Source organism: Pristiophorus japonicus, chromosome 7 (genome assembly GCF_044704955.1).
Source record: "Pristiophorus japonicus isolate sPriJap1 chromosome 7, sPriJap1.hap1, whole genome shotgun sequence".
Classification (NCBI taxonomy): Eukaryota; Metazoa; Chordata; class Chondrichthyes; family Pristiophoridae; genus Pristiophorus; species Pristiophorus japonicus.
This window is the reverse complement of record NC_091983.1, coordinates 127,585,317-127,605,480: the sequence shown is the minus strand read 5'-3', so window position 1 is coordinate 127,605,480 and position 20,164 is coordinate 127,585,317. Positions and strand designations below refer to the sequence as shown.

The window sequence follows — 20,164 nt, the reverse complement described above, 5'->3', positions numbered from 1 at the left end:
AGAGCTTGATATGATGCCCACTTTGGTGCTATCTTAAGTGCCTTGCACTGAAGATAACTTTTCCACCCAGTGAAAGCTTCACACTAGTAACCTTCACTTCTACTGGAAGTGAATACAATCTATATTAACGACTTGGAAGAGTGTAACGTAGCCAAGCTTGCTGATGATACAAAGATGGGAGGAAAAGCAATGTGTGAGGAGGACACAAAAAATCTGCAAAAGAACATAGACAGGCTAAGTGAGTGGGCAAAAATTTGGCAGATGGAGTATAATGTTAGAAAGTGTGAGGTCATGCACTTTGGCAGAAAAAATCAAAGAGCAAGTTATTATTTAAATGGAGAAAGATTGCAAAGTGCCGCAGTAGAGCAGGGCCTGGGGGTACATGTGCATGAAACACAAAAGGATAGTATGTAGGTACAGCAGGTGATCAGGAAGACCAATGGTATCTTGGCCTTTGTTGCAAAGGGGATGAAGTATAAAAGCAGGGAAGTCTTGCTACAGCAATATAAGGTATTGGTGAGGCCACACCTGGAATACTACGTGCAGTTTTGGTTTCCATATTTATAAAAGGATATACTTGCTTTGGAGGCAGTTCAGAGAAGGATCACTAGGTTGTTTCCGGGGATGAGCGGGTTGACTTATGAGCAATGGTTGAGTAGGTTGGGCCTCTACTCATTGAAATTCAGAAGGATGTGAGGTGATCTTATCGAAATGTGTAAGATTATGAGGGGGCTTTACAAGGTGGATGCAGAGAGGATGTTTCCACTGGTGGGGGAGACTAGAACTAGAGGGTATGATCTTAGAATAAGGGGTCGTCTATTTAAAACAGAAATGAGGAGAAATTTCTTCTCAGAGGGTTGCAAATCTGTGGAATACGCTGCCTCAGAGAGCTGTGGAAGCCAGGACATTAAGTAAATTTAAGACAGAAATAGACAGCTTCTTAAATGATAAGGGGATAAAGGGTTATGTGGAGCAGGCGGGGAAGTGGAACTGAGTCCATGATCAGATCAGCCATAATCTTATTGAATGGCGGAGCAGGCTCGAGGAGCCATATGGCCTACTCCTGCTCCTATTTCTAATGTTCTTATGTGTTCTTATGTTCTTATGTTCTTATGTAACTGTCCCCATTTTGTATGATGTCTACAGGTCAACATGCAGCAGACAGTACAAATGTGTGAAAGAGAGGTAGCGAGGAAGAACCTTCCCTGACAGGTCCAGATAGATGTGGAGGAGTTCATCAACACAAGTCCAGACAGGAAAGGAACAATGCTAGACAAAATGTCACAATATCGTAGCACCTGAATTTGCTGGCCTCTCATGTGTATTCTTCCTCATTTGAAACATGTAGTGCATTTGGAATTCTAAAAGAATACACATCCACACCACTTTGTTGCATGCAATTTAAATGCCAGCAGCAGCATCCAGGAGTAATGAAGGAAAGTACTGCCAGGAATAAAAACAAGATAAGACTACCAGCAACATCAACTAATGCTTAGGGCAAAATGCTTCAAAATGTACACATATATGGGCACACTGTGGGTATAGCCTCACCAGAGGCCATGGGATTCAATGTAGGACCTGGTTTATATTATTTAAGTGAGGATCGTGTGTATGGAAACTAACCAGGGTTTATGCTTACGATCAGAAGGTGCTGAAAATTGAAGCCAAGGTCCAATGTGGTGCTCCACATGGCCAAATAGTCTGCTCTCACTCACTATCAAGTTATCCATAATGGAACTGTGCCGTAGCATGTATAGTGCCTTCAGAAGAGCAGAAGAGGAAAAGAGAGAAAAATGGTATTTCAGTCACTTACAAAAAAACAGATGTAATTCTATGTTTTCACAATGCTGATTATATATAGTTTTCTTTCCAACTTCCAACAGAACCAACTCTCTGGCATAGGCAAATAATACTATTTCTTTCAAACAAATAAACTACAGCAACAGGAGATAGGCAGAGCATCTATATAACCTGTATGAAAAATGAGCTGTCATTGTTAGCTGCTGGGAGATGAAACTAATGAGGCCTGTTCTTGTTCTGTTTTCCAGTTTTAAAATAATGCCAATCCCTTAAGTAAAGCACAGTTGCAGATGGAAGATGACCTCTTTGACCTTTGTCATTAGCAACTTCCTTTGCTCAAGGCCCTTCCTGTGATAAGAGTTCCAACTCTTCAGAGTTTGCTCAGTTTTTATGGCGTCACTTCTGCATTATGCTTCTGCGACAGGAAACGCACTCCATATGTAGCGCAGTGAAACCATGTTCTGCTTTCTTATCCGAATAATCGTACTCTTCCTCTGATATGTGTTATATTCCTAATGGAAATTGTGTTTAGTGTTTCATGACATTAGATATTTAACAAAATCTTGTTTGCAAACAACTTACTGTTTGGCCTAGTTGTTGGGCTTCATTATATTTACATAATGTCACAAAGTAAATGTTTTTGAGCCCCTTTTTGCATAAGCCGTACTGTAGGAAATAGTTTCTTTTATTTATTCACTGTTCCAACACTGATGTAAAATAAAGAAGGCTTCCAAAGTTTGTGTGTAAAGTTTAAATAAGCAAGTGTAAAGAGGGTGGATGAGGAGAAATGCTTTTACGCAGCGAGTTGTTATGATCTGGAATGTACTGCCTGAAAGGGTAGTGGAAGAAGTTCAATAGTAACTTTCAAAAGGGAATTGGATAAATACTTGAAAAGGAGAAATGTGAAGGACTATAGCAAAAGGGCAAAGACTAATTGGATAGTTCTTTCAAAGAGCCAGTACAGGCATGATTGGCCGAATAGCCTCCTTCTGTGCTGTATCATTTTATAATTTTTAGAGCATACTCTCTGTATATATACAGTATATAGTTATAACCATGTTGAGTATCTTAAGGGAATAAAGAAAAGAAAGACATCTATATTGCACCTTGTCACCTCTCTCAAAAGTGTCTCAACGTGTTACGTGCACAATGAAATCATTTGCAGTGCGGTGACTGCCCTATTTAGGCCAAAACAGGATTACCGATCGCTGTAAAGGCTGCCTTAACCTTTCGGAGCTTTGTATTTTTAATCTTCCTAAGTTTTAAGAAGCATTTTTTTAATACAATAGAAAAATATAACAAGCTTCATATCATTCTTGGGGATTTTTAAATCAACAATAAATGGAAAATCTACTCTGTGATTAATACTGTCTGTATTTATCAAAAAGTCTAACGCATTGTTCAAAACTGAAAATGTACATAAATCCATATTTCTAAAGGTTCTATGAGAGAATGTTTACTTTACTGCAAGCTAGATGTGGCATTCAGGAGCTGGGGTATAATTGTCATGGTTCGTAGGTCACACTATGATTACAATTTTAATTGAAGATTATCAAAAACTGTAATTACGAAATAGAATGACATTTATGAAACAGTGTGTTCAGTTTATTGCATCTTTACTGATTTATAAATCTTTGCACCATTGAATATTATGCTAACTAATTTGTGTAAAATATTTTACAACTCTAAACTATTGGTTAGGAAATTTGACCTATCCTTAATATGTAGAAAGAGAGCATCAACACAGTTTACTGACCAGCAACTTTATTTTTCAAACTTCATAATGGACAGGAATTTCTCTTTCTAAATGATCTACTCAAGATGTGTGATGCTGGCATTGAATGAAAACTGTTCCCTTCATTCTGACAAGGTCATCAACCTGAAACGTTAATCCTACCTTCCTCCCTCCACAGATGTTGGCTGACCTGCTAAATGCTTCCAGCATTTTCTGTTTTCATTTCAGATTTCCAGCATCTGCAATATTTTGCTTTTTGTTTTATTGTTTAAATCACGGCCAGTTGTATCCAGGAATGCCCACCTTAAAGAAGTTTGACTCTTCTCATTTGGCTTCTGAGGAAAGCTCCTAGACCTAAAATGTTAACCCTGCCTTCCTCTCTTCACAGATGCTGTCTGACCTGCTTTATTACTGCTCCCTTTGTGCTGTGGGTACCACAATTACTGCCTTCCCAGAACATTAGAGATTCCTGGATGTATTGCACATATTAAAATGAATCTGTTATCACAACAAAGTTAATGACAAGTCTTTTTCTGTGCTTTGGGGAGGGTGAAGATTTGTGTAATGGGTTAAATATGTTTTACTTATATTATGTATTGGTGCCACTGAGCTCTTTTTCAACTGTGTGTGTGGCATCCCCAGAGGCAGGGTGTGTGTCTTTATTGTTGGTTGTGTGAGTGAGCCACTAGGAAAGTTTAGAAGATAAACTGCTGTTTGGAGATTCTGCGTTGGATGTATTCTCACCAAAATAATTATAAACATTACAAGCTCAAGGCACTCATGGCAGGATGTAACTAGTGGGGTGCCACAAGGATCAGTACCTGGGCCTCAGCTATTTACAATCTCTATTAATGACTTTGATGAGGGAATGGAGTGTAATTTATCCAAGTTCACTTACGATACAAAGCTCGCTAGAAGGGAAAGTAAATTGTGAGGAGGACACAAAGAGACTGCAAAAGGATATAGGCCTGTTATAGACTGGAAAAGCAGAATATTTTTTGCAAGGTGAAAGACTAGTAAATGTTGGTATGCAGAGGGATTTGGGTGTCCTTGTACAAAAGTCACAGAAAGTTGACATGCAGGTACAGCAAGTAATTAGGAAGGCAAATGGCATGTTAGCCTTTATTGCAAGAGGATTGGAGTATAAGAGTAAGGAAGTCTTGTTGCAATTATATTGGGCTTTGGTGAGACCACACCTGGAGAACTGAGTACAGTTTTGGTCTCCTTAATGAAGGAAGGATTTACTTGCCATGGAGGGATGCAACGAAGATTCACTCGATTGTGAGCTATGAGGAGGATGCTAAGGGGCTGCAGGGTGACTTGGACAGGTTAGATGAGTGGGCAAATGCATGGCAGATGCAGTATAATGTAGATAAACATGAGATTATCCACTTTGGTGGCAAACACAGGAAGGCAGAATATTATCTGAATGGTGACAGATTAGGAAAAGGGGAGGTGCAACGAGACCTGGGTGTCATGGGACATCAGTCATTGAAAGTTGGCATGCAGGTACAGCAGGTAGTGAAGAAGGCAAAAGGCATGTTAGCCTTCATAGCGAGAGGATTTGAGTATAGGAGCAGGGAGGTCTTACTGCAGTTGTACAGGGCCTTGGTGTATATTGTGTACAGTTTTGGTCTCCTAATCTGAGGAAGGACATTCTTGCTATTGAGGGAGTGCAGCAAAGGTTCACCAGACTTATTCCCGGGATGGCAGGACTGACATATGAGGAGAGACTGGATCGACTGGGCTTGTATTCACTGAAGTTAAGAAGGATGAGAGGGAATCTCATAAATATATAAAATCCTGACGGGACTGGACAGGTTAGATGCAGGAAGAATGTTCCTGATGTTGGGGAAGTCCAGAACCAGGGGTTACAGTCTTAGGATAAGGGGTGAGCCATTTAGGACTGAGATGAGGAGAAACTTCTTCACTCAGAGAATTGTGAACCTGTGGAATTCTCTACCACAGAAAGTTGTTGAGGCCAGTTCGTTAGATATATTCAAAAGGGAGTTAGATGTGGCCCTTACGGCAAAAGGGATCAAGGGGTATGGAGAGAAAGCAGGAATGGGGTACTGAAGTTGCATGATCAGCCATGATCATATTGAATGGTGGTGCAGGCTCGAGGGGCCGAATGGCCTACTCCTGCACCTATTTTCTATGATTCCTGGGACGAGAAGGCTGTCCTATCAGGAGAGATTGAATAAAATGGGTCTTTGTTCTCAGGAGTTTAGAAGAATGAGGAATGATCTAATTGAAATGTATAAAATTCTTAAAGGGCTTGACAGGGTAAATGCGGAGAGGCTGTTTTGCCTGGCTGGGGAGTCTAGAACTAGGGATCATAGTCTCAGGATAAGGGGGTGACTATTTAGGACTGAGATGAAGAGAAATTTCTTCACTCAGAGGGTTGTGAATCTTTGGAATTCTCTACCCCAGAAGGCTGTGGATGCTGAGTCGATGAGTATATTGAAGAATAAGATCGATAGTTTTGGGCACTACGGGAATCAAGAGATATGGGGCAGAAAGGTGGAGTCGATGTAAAAGTTCAGCCATGATCTTATTGAATGGCGGAATAGGCTCGAGGGGCCATATGATCTACTTCTGCTCCTATTTCTTATGTTTTCATTTCAGCATAGTTTACATCATTGTATTTTGTATGTGAACAAATGAAAACAGGATTACAAACACTTTTTCCATGAAAAACAGTGCCTCTTCATGAAAACAAGTTTTTTGAAAACCCCTAAAAAGAAAGAGGCTGTATTTTATAAAGCAGCTTTCATATCCAAAGGATCGCTAAAGCACTCCACCGTCAAAGAGGTTCAGTCACTGTTGCATAAGCAAAAGTGGTAGCCAATTTGCACACAATAAGATCCGTGGAGACATGGAACCTCTTACATTCATCGGACAACTGCAGACAAATCGTCAGTTTAGCATCTTACCGAAAAAGAACACATCCAGCAATGTAACACTCCCGCAGTATTGCCTCTTGGTGTTAGTTTAGATTAAGTACTGAAGTCCTGGAGTGGAGCTTGAAACCACAAATCTCTAATTGAGAAGTGAGAGAGCTAGCACTGAGCCAAGCTGGCCTTGCACTTTGAACAGAATGAGTCCAACACACGATATAACAAGCAAAGCTTTGCTGTTTTTGGTAAGGATTGGTGAATTATTTGAATCTGACGTTTCCCTTCAACAAAAGCAAGTTCTTTGCTGTTTTGATAATTTCAGTTGAAGTTATTAAAAACCAAAAACACTGTCCACACTGAAAAGAATTGCATCAGCGTTTCCACTCTGAGATGCAAATAATTCAAATGTAATACAGGAAACTAAAGTGCTATTTTATCAGAAGTCAGGTTACTTTCAATTTCCCTAGATTCAGTTAAGAATACCAGAACTTGGTGGGTAAATGCGCCACATGGTGTGGTTATAACACATGCAGAAGGTTTGATTCCTGATCAACAGTGAGTTAGCTAGAACACAAGGTGGGATGCATAATTTGCCTGAGTGCTCCTGACTTTTTGAAAGTGGAAAATGAGTTTGAGTTCCCAATCCTGCTTGCTATCCAATAATCCCTGCTGGAAAGTGCCTGGATGTCAAGTGAGGACATGATTGGGCTAAACTGTGATAACCTCTCCAAGTCAAATAACCTGCCTATAATTACTATCCAGTCTGACACTTGAAGAATGGCCTCTTGACGGAGATGGCTATTGGTGGCCTAAGATCATACCCTGGCAAGGATTAACGTCTTACCCAGAGAAATGGCACAAATATCAGATGATAATGATAAAAGCATTTGCTTCTTCAGTGCCAATTCACATCTGAACAGTACACATTGTCATCTTGCCCAATATTGTGATTCAGGCTACAATCCAACACTCCAGAACATCTCCAGAAAGATTGGGACACGATAACATCTCCCCACCAATCATAGGGATCTCTCACTGTTTTGGGTCTGTGATGTGGGGTACTTTAATCCTCAGACTAGGCTAGCAGTCAGCTGAATGAAGACAAGAAAAGAGAATTTACATAATATCATCATCATCATAGGCAGTCCCTCAAAATCGAGGAAGTCTTGCTTCCACTCTAAAAGTGAGTTCTTAGGTGACTGAACAGTCCAATACGGGAATTACAGTCTCTCTCACAGGTGGGACAGACAGTGGTTGAACGAAAGGGTGGGCGGGGAGTCTGGTTTGCCGCACACTCCTTCCGCTGCCTGCACTTGACTTCTGCATGCTCTCGGCGACAAGACTCAAGGTACTCAGCGCCCTCCCAGATGCTCTTCCTCCACTTAGGGAGGTCTTTGGTCAGGGACTCCCAGGTGTCGGTGAGGATGTTGCATTTTATCAAGGAGGCTTTGAGGGTGTCCTTGAAACGTTTCCTCTGCCCACCTGGGGCTCGCTTGCCGTGTAGGAGTTCCGAGTAGAGCGCTTGCTTTGGGAGTCTTGTGTCAGGCATGTGAACAATGTGGCCTCCCCAGCAGAGCTAGTCGAGTGTGGTCAGTGCTTCAATGCTGGGAATGTTGGCCTGATTGAGGACGCTAACGTTGGTGCGTCTGTCCTCCCAGGGGATTAGCAGGATCTTACGGAGACGTCGTTGGTGGTATTTCTCCAGCGATTTGAGGTGTCTACTGTATATAGTCCACGTCTCTGAGCCATACATGAGGGCAGGTATCACTACAGCCCTGTAGACCATAAACTTGGTGCCAGATTTGAGGGCCTGATCTTCGAACACTCTCTTCCTCAGGCGGCCGAAGGTTGCGCTGGCACATTGGAGGTGGTGTTGAAGCTCGTCGTTGATGTCTGCCCTTGCTGATAGTCGGCTCCCGATGGTGTGGAAAGTGGTCCACCTTGTCCAGGGCTGCACTGTGGATCTTGATGACTGGGGGACAGTGCTGTGTGGCGGAGTCAGGTTGGCGGAGGGCCTTTGTCTTGCGGATGTTTAGTGTAAGGCCTTGGTGAAGATATTGACGATGACTTGGAGTTCAGCCTCTGAAAGTGCGCAGACGCAAGTGTCATCCATGTACTGTAGTTCAATGACAGAGGTTGGGATGGTCTTGGATCTGATTTGGAGATGACGAAGGTTGAACAGGTTCCCACTGGTTCTATAGTTTAGTTCCACTCCAGCGGGTACTCAAAGACCCAGCTAAGAGAGCCCTATACAGACAGCGCCTCACTACTAATCTGGAGACCCTTAATGACCCGAGACGCAGAATGCCCACAGCGCTTGGTCTGCCCTCCAGGTCACCATAACCCGTGCCTGGTACTGGTGGCCAATACTTTCCCCCGGTATAAGTGGCCAATGCTCTCCTCCGGTACAGGTGGCCAATGCTCTCCCCCGGTACTGGTGGCCAATACTCTCCCCCGGTATAGGTGGCCAATGCTCTCCCCCGGTACTGGTGGCCAATGCTCTCCCCCGGTACAAGTGGCCAATGCTCTCCCCCGGTATAGGTGGCCAATGCTCTTCCCCGGTACTGGTGGCCAATGCTCTCCCCCGGTAGAGATGGCCAATGCTCTTCCCCGGTACTGGTGGCCAATGCTCTCCCCCGGTACAGGTGGCCAATGCTCTCCCCCGGTACTGGTGGCCAATGCTCTCCCCCGGTACAGGTGGTCAATGTGTTGGTCGTTTCGTGCCGTAGTCATCTGTTGGTCGGATGACTAAAATTCAAAATCGTCCACATTCTTTTCATTTCTTCCTGTACTGGCGGCGAAGAGATGATCGTGATTTTAAAGCCCCAGCCTCATTTGAAATTTAACATGCATGTTTTTGGAATTCACACCACAATCTGTAGTTCTGATATCACAGAGCATTGACTTCTTTTCCTTGTCCTCGTTTGATCTCGTTAACTGTTGTTTATATATTCTAAGCAAGAATGATCCAATTAATCATAGCTCAAGTGTACAATACTCCTTTAGACGTAGTGAAAACACATTTACCTAACTGGAATGAGGCTTTCCTGGGCTCACATAATGTCTGAATTCACATCTGCAAATTAGTTTTAATTCCCATCTGTATACGACTTGTGTCTGGAGCTAGATTCCCACCTTACTGAAACAACTGTGTGCAGAATTGTAGGGCTGATTGATTCTGTTTAATGCAAAATACTTCAGCAAGAGCTGAAATAAGTACTTCATGCAGTTAAGATGTCATTATTTTTAAATGTGTTTCTGTGAACATTGTCAAGCTATCAGACACTAAACAGCCACAGGCACAAAGTCAAGCTGGCTAATATGTCAGTGTGAGCAACGGCATTGGATGATCGGGAACTATGTCGTATCAGCACCCAGATAAGGCCCACCTTGATAACAATCTTCTTCGTCTCCTTACATCCAAAGATATTTACTTCTGCAGTTATAAAAACTATAAACATAATATTTAAAAGCTAAAAAAACTCATGTTACTTTAAATATTGTATAACATTGCGTCATATTCTTACTGCCAAACTCAACAATTTTTTCCCCTCCTTTTTGTGATATTTTTTAAATCGTACTTTCCATTATTTGGTTTAACATCAGCATCTGGGAGCTCATGGCCTGCCCCCTAGACTTTCCGAAAACTGGTAACCACAAAACAGTAGGCCACCACTGAGGCTTCCCTGCTACATATGGCTCAGATTGGAAATGAAGCAGAGAAGTCTCAAACACTAAATTCCCACTTCATGCAATGAGTGTTTGTACGTCACCCTTCAGCACCACTACATCACTACCTCAATAATACTGGCCCTCCCTCAACATCACTGCCCCTCCTTCGATACTACCAACCACATCCCTTCAGCATGCTTATATTTTTGTTTAAAACATATTTTGGAATTAACAAGCTGTTTTGTAGGTCCATTCGGAAAATGATAGAGATGAATTATCATGTGTTTGAAATAGCACCATCATATTCAAAAGCTACATTTTTACTGGGAGTTAAATGCGACTTAAAAGCTATTTAATGCGTGTATTGAATAAAATTCTTAATTTAGAACAATTGACAAAGTCATATTCCTTTGTCATTTTACCATAAGTTATCAACAAATGCTGAAAGGTGCTGCCTAGCAACCAACTATTCCACAAAAACATTTCCAAACAATAGGTCCAGTGCCAGAAGAAACAAAGGTTGCCAGTATTGTCCTAACTTTGATCAGCTGTTATTCAAAATAAAAAAGTGATGGTCCAGATTGTATATCATTAAAACTTGTTACTGTTTTCAGTAAACACTGTAGCCAGTATATAAAACTATTGGCCACCATGCAAATGATAAGACAGAGAAAGAACATCGGGCTAGAAGTTTGTTTCGGGCGGTGACACTAAACGGCCGGTATCAGATCGGTCACCTGTTACACACACTGCCTGATATTCAGTTCCAGTACAATCAATGTAACTGAATATCAGGCGCTATCGTATAACAGGTGGCTGATCCGATACCTCCCAAGATGAATTTCTAGAACATCATCTGTTAAATTATATTAAAAAGGTGCATAGTTAGGGCAAATCATTTAGCATTATCCTGCAACAATCCCCAGGAATTTCTACACTTAACACTTCTAACAGGATTTGCTGCCAAATGTCACAATTTCACAATAAAGGCCTCCCGACTCAGTGAGCACCAATCTCTGAGCAGGCCCAAGTGCTAACTAATCACATGAAGAACAAACCACCTGCCCTAATCATAAATGCAATAAGTGCATTTCCCCACTTCACCTGATAATAGTTTTTAAGAAGACATTTAAAAATTACAGTTTTCCTCTCCTCAGTCTTTTGTAGACTGCTGAAGAAAAGCAAAATGGAATTTGTCTCCTATCCAAGTTCCTTGATAATATTTGAGATTGAAAGGATAGGTTTGAATGAAGAAGGCACTTCACATCATCTCCCAAAACATCAAGCCTGCCATCGAATCAGAGGGTGGGACAACCATCATGCCATAAGTTTTACTATGTGTACTTGTGACTTGAGAGCAGCAACAGATTTTTCGAAGCAGTATAAATAGTGTAATTTGGAACTGTGAAATTGTCTTGTAACCTGCTGCAGATTAGGTTTAATTAAATCACAACTCAAACAATATCAATGCTGTGATTGTCCATCAAACTGTTGAAATCTCTCAGTATGCTCACACAAAATATTAATTTTAGAATTGTCACCGTGTCTGTGCACCTCTTCATGAGGTTAGTTTACCCTTCTGGTTTAACTATTATTAGTTTGAACTCTTATTTTGTACCTTTATAAACTAATATTTTTATTTTGTTCAATTTAATTATACTAATTTATTTAGCTCTGAGGTTTGCCTCATTCCAAAACAATAGCTGACTCCGTATCACTTCCAATATATGAATATTTTGCTGTTTATTCTTGTTCAAATAAATGTGCAATACTGGTATCATAGAATCATAGGAGGTGAAATTGCCCTGCGCCCCGATTGGGCAGTAACCTGCTCGGGGGAGAACTTCCTGTGCCCAGCACAGAAGTCCCGCCCCGGCCATTGAATTGTCCTTACTGCTCCTCAGAGGAAGTGGAGCGCAATCTCACGCACTCCACTTCCAGTAGGGGCAGGTCCAGCGGCACTAATGGGGCGCGATCAGCAGTGCTACGCAAATGCTCCGCATAATGCCCCTCCCCTTCACTTAAAGGGGAGGGCTGCTGCACATTCTGCAAGACCTCTGATGGCCTCCACTCGGTCACCAGGACAGCGTGGGACTAGGCCTGCAGCCCACCACCCAAAACGGAGTGCTGGGCTGCACAATGGCGGCCTGGACCAAGCAAGGGGGCAAGAATTGGAGCCGACCGGAGAGCCGGAAAAACTGCCAAGATGGCAGCTTGCAACCTCCCCTTTATGTTCCATCCCGCGAGCGGATGTCGGCCCGCTTCGCGACCTGGGAGGCTAGCGCTGACATCCACATGCACCAGCTTCACAGGCTGCGGTGCAATATCCGCCGCTGGGTGGAAAGAGGTCGGCGCATAGCGCTAAGGGGTCACCACGAACGCCGATGTCATCATCACGGTTGTGTGGTGGCCCGGGAAATTTCCCGGGAACCGGTAGTGCCTCCCCTCAGGCGAAAAGCGTTTCATGCCTCGTCAGCACGCCCTGGAGGTGCTAACAGGCATGCTAAAGGGGGCAATTTTGTGTCCATCATGCCTATGCTGTTTCGTTGAAAGAGCTATCCAATTAGTCCCACTCCTCTGCTCTTTCCCCGAAGCCCTGCAATTGTTTTCCCTGCAAGTATTTATCCAATTCCCTTTTGATAGTTACAATTAAATCTGCTTCCACCACTCTTGCAGGCATTGCATTCCAGATCATAACAACTCGTTGTGTAAACATTTTTTCCTCATGTTGCCTCTGATTCTTTTGCCAATGACCTTAAATCTGTGTCCTCTGGTTACCAACCCTCCTGCCAGTGGCAACAGTTTCTCCTTATTTACTCTATCAAGACCCTTCATGATTTTGAACTCCTCTATTAAATCTCCCCTTAACCTTCTCTGCTCCAAGGAGAACAATTCCAGCTTCTCTAGTATTTCCACATAACTGAAGTCCTGCATCCCTGGTACCATTCTAATAAATCTCCTCTGCACCCTCTCCAAGGCTTTGACATCATTCCTAAAGTTTGGTGCTAAGAATTGGACACAATACTCCAGTTGAGACCTAATCAGTGTTAAACGTTCACCATAACTTCCTTGATGTTGTACTCTTTGCCTCTACTTATAAAGCCAAGGATCCCATATGCCTTTTTAAAAGCCTTCTCAACTTGTCCTGCCATCTTTGAAGATTTGTGTACATACACCCCCCGAATCTCTCTGTTCCTGTACCTGCTGCACAGTGAAGTATAATACCTGCTCATACTGAGATACAGGAACTTTGATGAAATTGGAGCTGTCACAGAAAAAATATACATGTAACTACAACAGCAACTTGCATTTATATAGCGCCTTTAATCTAATATGTCCTAAGACACTTCACTGGAGCGTAATCAGACAAAAATATTTTACATAAAGTAACAGTTACGAGGGTGGAAACTTATCATCCCATGTCAGAGTTCAGATTATGTTTATAAACCACTGGAGAGTTCACCGTTGCAGTATGTAAGCTTATGGTTCATTTACAGCTTTGTAATGTGCTCAAAAGACCCAACAGTCGTAAACTACATAAATCAAAACCCTATGTTAAAATACGGTATAAAGTAGACATTATCTTGTGCCACCTCGTTTATTTTTACAAAACATACAGCGTGTGCATCATGCTCACAGAAGAGAAATCAGTTTCTAACATCTGCTGTGTGCTTTAGACAGTGCATAATCTCTCTTGCCCCTCCCCCCATTTCCTCTTATGAAAAGAAACAATGATCTTTTAAGAACCATCAGGAACATAACACTTAACGTATAAGATCAATAAACAAATACACTTACACTCGCTCATCAGCCCAAACAAAGATTGAATTTTAACTTAAAAACAAAACTCAGTAAGGGATCGACTTACTTGCTTTCCTCATTGTCTCCACATTGCTTTACCTCGAATAGTAATTCAGCATATCAGGAAGTTGTGGTGCCTTGGGTAAGTTGCAAAACTCTTTAGACAGGAACTCCGATTTCAGTCGCCCACTGCGACAACTACATTTCACAGGCACAAAGAATGCAACTTCTGTTGATTGGAATGAGTTACAAAAAGCAACATTACCTTTTGACACCCACTGTTATTTAACAGGCAGACTGTCAAATGTAGCCTGTACCTGGCTTTAAGATCAGCAACATGAAGCAACCAGAAGAGGCAACAGCCATGTGTTGCTGCTAAGTGATAACATCTCCTCCAGTGGGAGATTAATTCAATTAGACAACGGAATAAAGTGCAAATGGTACAGCATTTTAAGTTAAAAGCACATTGCCGACAGAAAAGAGCCAGAAGAGTCATGGGTCATTTTTGCAATATGCTCAAACATAAATTGTGTATAGATTTTCCAGCCAAAATCGGGGGTGGGGGAAAAAAATCAGGTGGTTAGGCCCACCATTACAAAGAAAAGAAAGACGTGCATTTATATAGCGCCTTTCATGACCTCAAGACGTCCCAAAGCACTTTACAGTCAATGAAGTACTTTTTGAAATGTAGTCATTGTTGCAATGTAGGAAATACGGCAGTTAATTTGCACACAGCAAGCTCCCACAAATAGCAATGTGATAATGGCCAAATAATACATTTTTGTGATGTTGATTGAGGGATAAATATTGGCCAGGACACCGGGGATAACTCCCCTAGTCTTCTTTGAAATAGTGCCGTAGGATCTTTTACATCTACCCGAGAGAGCCAACGGGGCCTCAGTTTAACATACAACAACAACTTGTATTTATATAGCACTTTTTAAGGTAGTAAAACGTCCCAAGGAGCTTCACAGGAGCATTATCAAACAAAATTTGACACTGAGCCACATAAGGAGATATTAGGGCAGATGGTTATAGAGTTGGTTTAAAGGAGTATCTTAAATGAGGAAAGCAAGACAGAGAGGCGGAAAGTTTTAGGGAGCGAATTTCTGAGCTTAGGGCCTTGGTAGCTGAATGCACAGCCGCCAATGGTAGAGTGATTAAAATCAGGGATGCTCAAGATCCACACTAGGATCTCAATTTCCCCCCCTCCGACCACTGCCCCCATCCCCATCCCACCCCTCCACCCCACCCACTCTGGCTGGGGTGGCTGCTGGCTGCCTTTTCCCCACCTGCCACATGTAAGTGTGGGCTGGGATGGGTGGGCTGGGTTCCCGGCCAATTTCTCTCCTTACCACTACCATCTCTGCCAACCCTAGTGATCAGCAGGAGAACAAAGGTGGTGCTAGATCCTGAGGCAACAGCGGTAAGCAGCTGATGAACAGAGGGTGGGTTTGGAAGTCGCCTCCTCTCCTTCTGCAATGGCTCCAAATACCTACAATTTTAGGCCTCAGTCTTGAGACCTTGAAAGATATCTCTCCTCCACCCTCTTAACATTGCTGTCTGCCTCATTAGGTGCCTTGCTGCAGCACTGCCAGAATTCTCCTCATCTGCAGTGGCAGGAGAAATGACCGCTGATGCAGGAAGATGGGTTGGCATTATGATAGGTTCACAGTGGTGTGTGGAAGTCCTGTCCCACTGCTACCCCATCGAGAAGACGAGAATCCCACCCAATGGGGCCGATTTCAACCCTATCTGCCCGGTGGAGTTAAAATTGTCCAGGTTTCTTATCTGCAGGAGAGTCACCAGGATCCCACTGTTCCAAATTTTAATCAGCTCCACTGATCATCTTTCACACATTTTCATCAAGAGCAAAATTATGATAGATCATTAATCTTAAAATTGCTACAGTAGAAGACTTCGCCAGCACTTCACTAAAATGCATAGGGACAGGAGTAACCCATTTAGATCACTAAATTGGCCATTTATATCCCTTAATACCTTTGGTTAACAAATTTATATTCCTTAATACCTATGGATAATAAAAATTTATCAATCTCAGATTGAAAATTAGCAATTGTTCTAACATCAATGTACATTTATCTGAAAAACACAATAAAATTATATGAACCGGGAAAAGCAAATCATCAAGGAATTGTGAAAGATTATATTCACTATTACTACAGGCTTCAAACAGTGTTGAACACATTTATGATGGACTGAATTACACACTTTGACTATCAGCTGTGTTTGGCATGAACTTGTCATGAACATATGTTTGACAAAGCAAACACATTATTGTTTACAGGCATTAACCCGGGCATTTTTGTGATTAGATTTAAATATGTCATGTTTTAATTACATCAGTGATCATGGCATGTTCTTAAAACAAATGGTGTCCCAAGGCGCTTCACAGGAGAGTTATAAGACAAAACAAATAAATTTGGCACTGAGCCACATAACAAGAAATTACAGCAGGTGACCAAAAGCTTGATCAAAGAAGTAGGTTTTAAGCAGCGTCTTAAAGGAGGAAAGAGAGCTAGAGAGGCGGAGAGTTTAGGGAGGGAGTTCCAGAGCTTGGGGCCCAGGCAGCTGAAGGCACGGCCACCGATGGTTGAGCGATTATAATCAGGGATGCTCAAGAGGGTAGAATTTGAGGAGCGCAGACATCACAGCAAATGACAGTCTATGGGCTGGATTTTCGGCTTTTAGTACTTCGGGGTGCAAATGGGGGCGGAGCGTAAAGGATTGCGCCTAGAAATAGTTTGCACCCTCGTCATGTATTTTCGGCCAAAATGTCATCTGGAGGAGCATTGGCGTAAAGTCAGGCGTTGCATGATTGAAGTTGTGAGCCGGAGCCGAAACTTTCAGTGGCGAGGGAAGCAGCCATTTTGCACATTGTGTGTTTTTTTCCCATCTTGCTTTCTTTTCCAGTTGCAAACAAGAATGCAGGGCCCGTCATGCGCATTTAAACCAGCCCACTTCAGCCACTTCTGCTGAGATGGAGGATCAGGAGGGAAGGCAGCATGCCAGGTGCTTCAGCTGGGAGGCTAGTAAGGCCTTAGTCAGTGCAGTGGAGAGGAGGTGAGCCTCACTCCATCTTGCTGGGGGAGCCAGACCACCCCCTCCTGTTTTCAAAAGAATATGGAGGGAAATAGCACAGGAGGTGTCTGCTGCAGACACTGTGCACAGGACTGGCACACAGTGCCAAAACAAATTCAACAAGCTGTAAATGGAACGCGCGACTGAATACACCGCATTGCGAGATATAATGGAGTAGCGGCGGCCCTCAAATTAACTTGTGCTATATCACCTTCCTCATGCCATCCTGCCCCATCCCCTGCCGCTAACCACTCATTTGCTATTTTCTACTTCCAGATGACCAACCCGAGGCGCAGCATCCCTTGAGGGAAGCCTCCATTTCAGGCCATGCGGCCGATGATGAAGCACTGGGGGACACTGCTCCGGCGGAGCATCCGAGCCCACCAGTTTCACCCTCCAGATTAAGCGCTTCTGGGGATGACGCGGAATTCGCAGCCTTTGACAAATCGGAGGCTCCTGGCCCCAATAGTGTGCAGCAACACAGTGCCGGGGTGGAATCCATCTCTCCGGAGGGTGAGTCGGCAAAGTCAGTCTGCTAACAGACAGGCAGACCTTGAAGTAGACCTGGTGGAAATGTCCAGGGAGAGCGCAGTGATGAACCATGACCTTATGGATGCATTGGGAGGATCCCAGCGAGCATTGACAAGATCACTGCGACTGTTGTGAAGCAGCATTGCAGATTGTCGTTGCGAATCAGGAGTCCAGCGAGGCCATCATTGCCCACACACAGAGGATGGATGCCTCCAGCAGCGACACTGGAGTTCCTGAGTATGTGGCGCATGCCATTGATCACGCTGCAGATTCAGGCACATCACAGGCACAAGCTTTGCTTGAGCTTGGGCAGGTGATGCAGTCCATGTCTGCTTCCATATTCTCTGCATTCCCCACAGTCTAACGGGGAAGTGGAGGTGCCAAAGCAGGCCAGCAAGGTGTGGGAAGACATCATGTTCCAATTGCTAAGGCCCAGCCCCATTGGAGAGTGCATAACTCCAGGGAAATGGGAGGTGGTGTCATTCCTCAGCATGACAGCATTCCAAATCATGCACTCACTCGCCAATCATGCACCAAATATGTTTGACACCCCATCCATCTGTGACTGGTAATGGTGAGGAAGAGGTGCCCCAGTCGAAAGCCGGATCTTCCATGCCAGGAACTGGTACAGTGCATCCTCAGACACCGTCTCCATTGTCTGATGCCCCAATGCAGCAGCCCTCTAGCAGCCTTGCTCTACATCCTGAGGCCTCATTCAGGAGCAGCAACAGTCATTGGAAGGGGTTGAAGGGAAGAGGTTGTGATGGGGAGGGAGGAAAGTCAGTCCAAGATGCACTAATGGCTGGCAAAAAAACATGGAGCCTTGCAATTTTGTGCACTGCAGGAAACAGTCATTTTTAGTTTCAATTTTGTGCACTGCAGGATGCAGTTATTCTTTTCTTAGTATGTTGTTCATTGCAAGAATCATAATGTGTCCATAAGTGTTCAACCATTTTATTATGTAGGGGGAGGGTTCTGTGGCGGCCGGGCCGGGGAGGGGTGGTGGGGAATATTGAGAATTTTAAATGTTGATAAAATTATTCTTTGATCTTTGAAATTGCTGTCTTGTGTCTCATTTGCACAATCAATTATACCTTAGCTGTATATGCAGCATGGTGGCATAGAGTGGTGAGGCACCGCTCAAACCACCCGTTCCCCATTCACCACATCACCACGCTAGTCCCCTGTGATCATGGTGTTTGTAGTATGGGTTCCTCGCCAGGCTCCTCTTCCTCGTCATCCTCCTCCTGCTGAGGTGGTCCTGCAATCCCCATTGGCAATGGCTGTTCTCTCTGTTATATATGTGAACTTGTATATACTTTGTACAGCCACCAGAGCACTCATCCCCTGGAGTCCCAAGGGATCCCACAATCCCTTGGGAACACCTGTACTTAAGGAGGCCTCAAAGGCTGGAGAGGCACTCTGGAGACCTGCAATAAAAGACTACGGTCACACTTTACTTTGAGCACACAGTCAGACTCTTTATTCATACATAACAACTGGTGATGAGATACAAATGACGAACCCAACGATGCAGAGAACAGTGGGCATCCTGGAGAAATTCTCGGAGGGAGATGATTGGGAAACCTTCTCAACGAGCTGGAAGGAGAAACAAATGCTGCCAAACGAAGGGCGATTCTCCTCATCGTCTGCAGGGCACCAACGAATGTCCTCATGAAAAACCCGCTTGCTCCAGCGAAACCCACAGAGAAATTGTACGACGATTTGTGCACATTGGTCCGGGAGCATCTGAGCTCGAAGTAAAGCGTTCTTATGGCGAGGTACCGGTTCTACAGCGACAAAAGGTCTGAAGGCCAGGAAGTGGCAAGTTATGTTGCCTTGCAGGACATTGCGAATTTGAAGGATATTTGGAGCACATGCTCAGAGACTTTTTTGTACTTGGCATTGGCCATGAAATGATACTTCACAAATTTTTGACTGTAGAGAACCCAACCTTGAGTAAGGCCATAGTGATAGCCCAGGCGTTCATTGCCACCAGTGACAATACTAAGCAAATCTCTCAGCACACAAGTGCTGCTACAAGTACTGTGAACAAAGTGATGTTGTTTTCAAATTGCAACATACAGGGCAGGCCCCACATGCCTGCAGCTGCACGTCTGCAGATGTCTCAGATTCCACCTTCAAGGGTGATGGATGCAAGGCCATTAACACCTTGTTGGCGCTGTGGGGGTGATCATCATTTCCATTCATGCCGCTTCAAAGGGTACATTTGCAAGGGCTGTGGAACAATGGAACACATCCAACGTATGTGCAGGCGAGCTGCAAATCCTGTTAATCCTGCAAACCACCATGTTGCAGGGAAGGACAGATCCATGGCGGATCACAATGAACCAGAGCCTCAGACAGAGGAGGCAGAGGTATATGGGGTGCACACATTCATCACAATGTGTCCCCCAATAATGCTGAAGGTTGAACTAAATGGACTCCCGGTGTCAATGGAGATGGACACAGGCACGAGCCAGTCCATTATGAGTGAAAAGACTTACGAAAAATTGTGGTGCAGCAAGACCTCAAGGCCAGTCTTGACTCCAATTTGCACAAAACTGAGAATTTATACAAAGGAATTGATTCCCGTAATCGGCAGTGCTACTGTAAAAGTCTC

General features: G+C 43.6%; 1 protein-coding gene across 1 annotated transcript in view; it reads right to left on the bottom strand.

Annotated features, from left to right (window-relative positions):
• The window catches only part of cep85l (centrosomal protein 85, like), a 437,369-nt gene extending 423,327 nt beyond the window's left edge, over positions 1-14,042 (bottom strand). Inside the window, exon 1 of the mRNA XM_070885315.1 lies at positions 13,976-14,042. Coding sequence (XP_070741416.1) covers positions 13,976-13,988 — 13 coding nt within the window. The 5' untranslated portion in view covers positions 13,989-14,042. The remainder of the gene's footprint in view (positions 1-13,975) is intronic.
• Positions 14,043-20,164: the final 6,122 nt, after the last annotated feature.